At 59.1% G+C, this 8184-nt stretch overlaps 1 protein-coding gene across 1 annotated transcript; it reads right to left on the reverse strand.

Annotated features, from left to right (window-relative positions):
* Positions 1-1965: 1965 nt before the first annotated feature.
* On the reverse strand, positions 1966-8154 carry B3GALT6 (beta-1,3-galactosyltransferase 6). The gene has a single exon (XM_068158294.1). It carries the CDS (start codon positions 7765-7767, stop codon positions 6724-6726), a length of 1044 nt encoding a protein of 347 aa, XP_068014395.1. The 5' UTR covers positions 7768-8154; the 3' UTR covers positions 1966-6723.
* Between the last annotated feature and the right edge of the window lie 30 nt (positions 8155-8184).

Below are 8184 nucleotides of genomic sequence, written 5' to 3' on the forward strand. Positions count from 1 at the left end.
CCTGGCCTTCATTTCCCCCTTCCCTCTCTGGCTGGGACAGGCTGCACTTTGCCCCCAGAGCCTCTTGGTGTGGAGCTCCCCTGCTTGTCCAGCACTTGAGATTTCAGCCCTGCACATCAGCCTGCTGCCTGGGAAACCAGCAGGAGCTGCCCCAGGCCTCTCATGCCCTGCATCTTGGCTGTCAGGCAAAGCAGGGAATGACAGGGACCACCTGAAGGTGGGGCTTGGGGCTTGAGGTGGCCAAATTCATCGATAGTTTGGGTTGGTAGGGACCTTAAAGGTTCCAACTGAACCCCTCCCACCCGCCCAGGGAGCTCAAGGCCTCATCCAACCTGGCCTTGGACCCCTCCAGGGAGGGGGCAGCCACAGCCTCCCTGGGCAAGAGGTAGGTTTCAGTCCCCAGCAACTCTTTCCACGCTGCTTTGGGTCTCTGCTGACCGAGGAGCATGCTCTCCTCCAGTCTCTCACAGGCGCCTGGTGACATCTAGTGACAGAACTGCACAGGGCAAGCAAGGTGCAGAGCCAGGCTGAGCTCCTGCTGCATTCCCTGCCTCACTGGCCTGCTGCAATGGAAGCTTGGCTCATGGGGAAGGAAAAAGGCTTGGTTGAAATGGCAGGACCACAGAATGGTGGAGTCTGGAGGGGATCATCCAGTCCAACCCCCCTGCTGAAGCAGGGCACCCACAGCAGCTTGCCCAGGGGCACAGTGTCCAGGTGAGGCTGGAATCTCTCCAGAGGAGACTCCACCACCTCTCTGGGCAGCCTGCTCCAGGGCTCAGCACCCTCAAAGTGAGGAATGTTTTCTTTAAGTCAAACCTCCTGGGTTCCAGTCTGTGCCCACTGCCCCTTCTCCTGTCCCTGCACACCACTGAAGAGAGCCCAACCTTGTTCTCCTGCTGAGCATTGCTCAGCTGCCCTTTGGGGCTGCTCTTCTGCAGGCTCCCAGCCCCAGGGCTCTCAGCCCTTGCTCCTGCTCCAGGCCCCCCAGCACCTTTGTAGCCTCTGCTGGCCTCTCTCCAGCAGTTCCCTGTCCCTCTTGAACTGGGGAAGCCCAGAGCTGGAGCCAATATTCCCCAAGTGGCCTCACTGGGGCAGAGGAGAGGAGAACAACCTCCTGCTGGCCTGCTGGCCACCCTCTTCTTACTGCACCCCACTGGTCTTGGCTCCAGGAGCACACTGCTGGCTCAGACTCCTGCCTTTATTTACTTCAGCTTGCTGGGGTTGGAATAATTCCTGACCTAGCTTTCTTTGGACTTGGGTGACTGAGCTGAAGCAGCCTTCAGGCAGTGACAGCTTCTTGTGGCCCTGAGAGCTGGGCTCAGGGCTGGCTGTGTGCCCCTGAGAGCTGGGCTCAGGGCTGGCTGTGTGCCCCTGAGAGCTGGGCTCAGGGCTGGCTGTGTGCCCCTGAGAGCTGGGCTCAGGGCTGGCTGTGTGCCCCTGAGAGCTGGGCTCAGGGCTGGCTGTGTGCCCCTGAGAGCTGGGCTGAGGGCTGGCTGTGCCCCTGAGAGCTGGGCTCAGGGCTGGCTGTGCCCCTGAGAGCTGGGCTCAGGGCTGGCTGTGTGCCCCTGAGAGCTGGGCTCAGGGCTGGCTGTGCCCCTGAGAGCTGGGCTCAGGGCTGGCTGTGTGCCCCTGAGAGCTGGGCTGAGGGCTGGCTGTGTGCCCCTGAGAGCTGGGCTCAGGGCTGGCTGTGCCCCTGAGGGCTGGGCTCAGGGCTGGCTGTGTGCCCCTGAGGGCTGGGCTCAGGGCTGGCTGTGCCCCTGGGGGCTGGGCTCAGGGCTGGCTGTGCCCCTGAGGGCTGGGCTCAGGGCTGGCTGTGTGCCCCTGAGGGCTGGGCTCAGGGCTGGCTGTGCCCCTGGGGGCTGGGCTCAGGGCTGGCTGTGGCCCTGAGGGCTGGGCTCAGGGCTGGCTGGGGCCCTGAGAGCTCAGGGAGGCAGAGGAGCAAGATTCTGAGTGCAGAGCAAATGATACAGCAAAACTCTTTTATTCAAAACAGCAGCAGAGAGCTCCTTTGGCCACCCCAGGCAGCCAGGGAAGGACATCCATCCACACACAATACACTTAATGTAATGACCAAGGGCTTTCAGCATCACACAGAGGGAGCTTCAGCTTCCTAGCAGTTCATTTCCTGTATCATGGAATGGTTGGGGTGGACCTTCAAGACCATCCACTTCCAACCACCCTGCCACAGGCCCTAGACCAAGGTGCTCAAGGCCCCCTCCAGCCTGGCTTTGAGAACCACCCAGCTTGGAGTCTCCATTAACTCCTCTGGGCAGCCTCTTCCAGTGCCTCACCACCCTCATGGGGGAAGAATTTCATCCTCCAGAGAGATCTCAGCAAAGCAGCAGTGTGCCACAGCCACACACACACCTCCCTCCCTCCCCCCCAGATGGTGAAGCTGTGTGGCTGCACAGAAAGAAGTGCTTCAAACACACTCAGCAGAGGAGCCCACACCACCTCTCTTTCAGCAAGGCACACTGAAGTAGAATCCTTCAGGTGGGCTAAGAGGAACAGACTGAGCTCTTGCAGTCACTGAGTAGTTCCCACTAGACAGTGAAGCAAGAACTGGTGTGGGCTGTTGGCATGAGATGGCTCCAGGCCCAAGGTCAGAGCTTGTCTTGCACAGGTACAGGGAGCAGCAGACTGGCAGGCAGGGTGATCCAAGTGACACAGAAGGGCTTGGGGTGGAAGGGACCTCCAAATGTCATCCAATCCAATGGCCCCCTGCAGTCAGCAGGGAGAAGCTCCACTAGGACAGGCTGCTCAGAGCCTGGCTTTGAACATCTCCCAAGGATGGAGCCTCAGCTACCTCCCTGGGCAGCCTGTGCCAGAGGCCCATCACCCTCCTGCTGAAGGACTTCTTCCTCAGCTCCAGCCTCACCCTGCTCTGCTTCAGCTTCCAGCCATTCCCCCTTGGCCTGGCTCCAAACACCTTCAGGCAAAGTCCCTCTGCAGCTTTCCTGTAGGATCCCTTCAGGCTTTGGAAGGCAGCTTTAGGGTCCCCTTGGAGTCTGCTCTTCTCCAGGCTGCACATCCCCAGCCTGTGCTCACAGCAGAGCTGCTCCAGCCCTTGGAGCATCTTTGTGGCCTCCCTCCAGCAGCTCTGTGCCCTCCTTGTGCTGGGGACAGCAGAAGTGGCTGCAGGGTTGGAGGTGGGGTCTCAGCAGAGCAGAGCCAAGGGGCAGAATCTCTTGCCTTGCCTTGCTCCTGGCTCCTCTGGCTGCAGCCCAGCATCTGACCATCACCAATTCACTTCTCTCCTGCATCCAGGAGCTCTGCTGGAATGCCAAATGTCTGCTTTTGAATGGAAACAACCTGTAACTAACAAGGAAAAAGCTCACCAATGGTACAGGTCAGCTCAACAGGAGGCTTGAAGGGTTGCCAAGAGAAGCCTGGAGACTCCCCACAGCTGCTGAACCTGGGCTGGACCACTGCCACCTGCAACAGCTGAGGTGAGGACTTCCCTCCATGCTAACAGTAACACTCAGAATGCACTGATGAAGCTACAAAAGACACCTTGGAAGCCAGCATGACCCCCCTAGGGCAGGGCAGAAAGGGAAGAGAACCTCCCTTGACCTTCTGGTCATGCACCCCAGGGGAATGAAAACCACTTGGGTTGTTGTGGGGGAGAAGGTAAGGATGGGACAGCAAAAGGCAACCTTGTAAACAACTTCTGTGAGCACAGGTCTGGACAGAAAAGGGTGCAGAGCCCAGGACAAAGGGGTGCAGAGCACAGGCTCACAAAGGTTCTGGACAGAAAGGGGTGCAGAGCACAGGCCCACACAGGTCTGGACAGACATGGGTGCAGAGCCCAGGCTCACAAAGGTTCTGGACAGACATGGGTGCAGAGCACAGGCTCACACAGGCTCTGAACAGAAAGGGGTGCAGAGCCCAGGCTCATAAAGGTTCTGGACAGAAAGGGGTGCAGAGCACAGGACAAAGGGGTGCAGAACCCAGGCTCATAAAGGTTCTGGACAGAAAGGGGTGCAGAGCACAGGACAAAGGGGTGCAGAACCCAGGTTCACAAAGGCTCTGGATAGAAAAGGGTGCAGAGCACAGGCTCACAGAGGTTCTGGACAGAAAGGGGTGCAGAACATAGGCCCAATGGGTGCAGAGCCCAGGATCACAAAGGTTCTGGACAGAAATGGGTGTAGAGCAGAGGACAAATGGGTGCAGAGCACAGGCTCACAAAAGTTCTGGACAGAAAGGGGTGCAGAGCCCAGGCCCAAGGGGTGCAGAGCCCAGGCCCAAGGGGTGCAGAGCCCAGGTGCTGCACAGAACATTCTTCCTAGCTCAAAAGCTGCAGCAGAGTCTTGCTGTGCAGGTGCAGACCCCAGCACTTCACCCAGCACCCTCAAGCAGAGCTCACCAGGCAATTCCCCTGGCTGTTCCAGTACCTCCTTAAATGCAGACTGACACTTTAGCTGCCTCATTTGTCTTACCCCTACAGAGAACACATTTGGCAATAATGACAAATAAATATTCACATGACAAGCACTGAAACACAACCCCCCCACACACACACACAGAGACAATACTCAGCAACCCCAAACAGAGACTGATTGAGAAGCTAACCCAAGCTTCAGCTTCCTGCAAGCTGCTTAAATTCTTGGTTGTGACCAAGCAAAAGCTTGCTGGAAAGCAGAGCTGCCTCCAGAGCAGCAGGCCTTGGGATGGGGGGCACATGCTGGAATGAGCTGTTGGTTGGCTCCACTGGAGATGGGTGCAGGAGGGAGTCAAAGAGCTGCTCAGATTCCCCAGAGAGAGAAAGATTTGCTCAAGCTTTCCAGCCAGAGCATTGAGTTTCCTCTGCAGAAGACTTTTCTTCACCCTCAGCTTGATTAAACCAAGAGGAAGGACCCAACCCCAGGCTTGGATCACTTTGGTTTGAGCTGAGCTGCTAAGCTGAGCTGCAAAAACCTTGGCAGCCCTTTTGTTTCTTTGCCTTGCAGTTTGTCCCTTCCTGCAGGTGGGAACAGACACTGAGCTAAGGAGGGGAGGGAGGGAAAGGGTTTCAAAGTGCAGAGTGCAACAGAGAGGAGAACTCAGCATCCAAAATCAGAGCCTTTGAGGCACAAAAGCTTTGCTGCTCCTGAAAGATCTGTGGCTGAGCAAGGTGCTGGGAAGCCAGCAGCTCTGTAACAGGGCTGGGAAAAGGAGTTCTCTCCATGGGCTTAGAGGGCCTGCCACTCCAAAGGGCTGAAGATAAATAAGGTGGTGACAGCCTGGAAAGTGATCTGCTCTTGCAGCCAGGAATGCCCTGCCTGCACTCCCTGCTCAACACTGCACCTGAGGCTGCCAAGCTCCTGTCAGGCCTGGAGTTAGTTATCTGTGGTGTGGACAGGACCCAGGGACATCATCCCCCTCAGTGACTGAGCACTGGAGCAATTCACTGAGGCTGCCTAAGTGAAACCATTACAAAGTGCTGTTGGAGAGGGAGGTGGAAGTCAGAGCTTAGCTTCAGGCAGCCCAGGGAGGCTGCTGGGAGATAGAAGGCTCTTAGCAATGGATCTCCTGAAAGGAGAGGCAGAGCCCTCCTCAAACAGGAAGGTGGAGGAACCTATTTCTGCTGAGCACACAGAGAGTTCACTCTCTTAGCTGAGTTACCCCCCTCAAGGCTGTGGCAGCCTTGTCTGACCTCTGAATAGCTTCCACTGATCCAATCCTGCTGATTTCCACTTCCCAGGAGTGATCCAGAACACAAACCTGAGGCCTACACTGCCTGGCCTTGCAGAAGTCAGGGAGCTCACTTACTGCAACATGAACCTGAAGCCTCCAACCTCTTGACCCTGCAGCAGTCAGAGAGCTGACAAACTGCTGGGAGAGGCACTGCTCCTCCACCCAGAGTGTGGCTGGAGGGTAAGCCAAGAACACTACCTCTGCCCAAGGTTAGCTTTGTAGCAGAACTCCCTGCTCCCCCATCAAAAAGGAGAAGGTATTCTGCCCCTGCCAAAGCCCACAGCCCATCTCCCTTCCTAAACAGAGGCTTACCCCACAGCTGCCAGGAAATGTATGTACAGGATGGCTTTAAAACAACACAGAGAAGCCACACAGAAGGGTCTGAGAAGTCCAGCCCTCTCAATCTCAGCACCTGCCAAGGATCAGCCTCTCCACCACAGCTCTCCCAGGTAACATTTGTGTTTGTCCCCCCCTTCACTTGACTGCTTGTGTCAGTCACAAGCCACCTCTTCCCACAGCAGCTGCCCCACCACCCTCCTCAGAGCCTTGCCAAGCTTGAGGCTTCTTCCTTGCCAGGCAACACACCAGCAGATGCTAGCTCCACACCCTCACAGGCAGCACAGCCTGCCATGATCTTCAGCAAGTCAATCTTAGGCTCCTGGTAAAAAGCTTCCAGCAGCTTTTTTCTGTCATCCAAGTGCTGTCCCTCGTTGTTCTCTGTGCTCTCCATCACTTGCCAGCCTAATTATTTGCCTTCAATCCTGGGCATGAATCCTTTCCATGCTCTTTGTGGTGGTGGTGGTGTGGTTGCCACGTTCCTTTGCTCTTTTAAACCCCCTCTACATCGTGCCACAGCAGCAGCAGCAGCTGGCAGGGGTTGCAGGGTTCCCTTGTGACAGAATGAATGGTGCAAAATCTTTTGGTTGGAGCCAAATGTTGTTTCCCAAGCCCCCAGTGACTGGGATTTCTTCCCCCCCCCCCGCCCCCAGGCAACAGTAACCAAGCTCCCAGGGTCGTCCCACCACCACTCTGCCTTTTCCTCCCCTCTCAGGGGATGCCATCCTTCCTCTGGCAGCACTGGGAGGGAGGCACTGCCCAGTCATACATGTAGGAAAGCCGGAGCTTAAGCTCCTCCTTGCAGAGCTTCCCTTCCTTGGCCAGGGTCTGGTGCTTCTCCAGCATGTCCTCGATGCTCTGCTTGTGAGTTACAATGTACTTGTTGTTGCAGCCCCGCGACTTGTACTCGGTGTCAAAGCGCGGGTCGTGCACTCTCTTCACGTCGATGGGGGCCAGCCACACCCCCAGGGAGACATCTTCGCTCTGCCACATGTTCAGGTAGTCCCTGCTGAGCCGCAGGTAGCGCACCAGGTCGGCAGAGATCACGTAGCCGCCCCCCAGGGCGTAGGGCAGGTAGTAGTCGCAGAGCACCCAGGCGCTCTCCTTCCATTTGCCTCCCGCTTTCACCCGGCCCCGGCCCGAGAAGAAGCCCCAGTAGAGGCGCCGCGGCTCCTTGGCTCTCAGCTCCTCCACCAGCACGTCCAAGCGCACGAAGGTGTCGTCGTCGGCCTTCAGGGCGAACTGGAAGTCCAGGTGCTGATCCAGCCAGACGTAGGCGGCCAGGACCTTGGCCGTCAGGTTCTCGTAGGAATCCCGCAGCTCCGGCAGCAGCAGGAGGTCCCCGTGCCGGCTCTGCTCCGCCTCCAGGCTGCGAAGCTCCTCGGCGCCGAGCCCCGCGGTGCCGACGACGAAGCGGCTCCAGACGTCGCGGCGCGGCGGGCTGCCGGCGGCCGAGAGCCACGTGCTGCGGATGATGCCGCGGCGCTCGCTGTACTTGGGGCCGCTGGTGACCAGCACGGCCAGGAAGGCCGCGCCCTCACGGGAGGGCGGCGGGGCCGCGGGCGGCGGCGCTCCCCGGGCGGCCCGAGGCGGCAGCGCTGCGGGCTGGTTGTGCGGCAGCCCGCGGGAGGCCGGCAGGGGCCGCAGGCCCTCCGAGGTGCACTTGGCCAGGTAGAGCAGCACCGCGGCGAACAGCGACAGCCCGCCCAGGCCCAGGGCTGTCTTGTGGCGGCACAGCAAGCGCAGCAGCTTCATGGCTGCGGGGCCTCGATGAAGCCGGCGGGCCCGACCGCAGCCCCCTGCCCCCCAGGACCCCCAGATTTTAGGCGGGAACGGCAGGAGCCCCGCCCCCGGAGGGTTGACAGCTTACGGCTGCCGAGAGGGGACAAGCTTCCCGTGCCGACCTCACCGCGCTTCGCCGTTCTGCAGAGGAGGGTCCATATCTCCTTCTCGCCTGGTCCCCTTCTCCTGGGGGCAGCGGTGGTTCAGATCGGGGCGGGGAGTGGCTGTGTCCCTGCTGGGCCTCCCGACTCCGGCCCGCTGCGGACAGCGGCCGCCGCTTCGCTCGCCGCTTGCCTTGTGGGGCAGGAGGAGTGGCTGCGCCTCGCATCACCTGACCGCACACGGCGGCGCCTGGCGGCGGCCCTCTTGCAACAGGGCAGGTGAGGCCGA

This window comes from Melanerpes formicivorus, unplaced genomic scaffold (genome assembly GCF_026170545.1).
Source record: "Melanerpes formicivorus ecotype bairdi unplaced genomic scaffold, bMelFor1.0.p_v2 SCAF_39, whole genome shotgun sequence".
NCBI classification, from domain to species: domain Eukaryota; kingdom Metazoa; phylum Chordata; class Aves; order Piciformes; family Picidae; genus Melanerpes; species Melanerpes formicivorus.

Bases quoted from the DNA above. Each gene is read 5' to 3' on its own strand.
- B3GALT6 (XM_068158294.1), bottom strand. From the start codon at position 7,767: ATGAAGCTGCTGCGCTTGCTGTGCCGCCACAAGACAGCCCTGGGCCTG.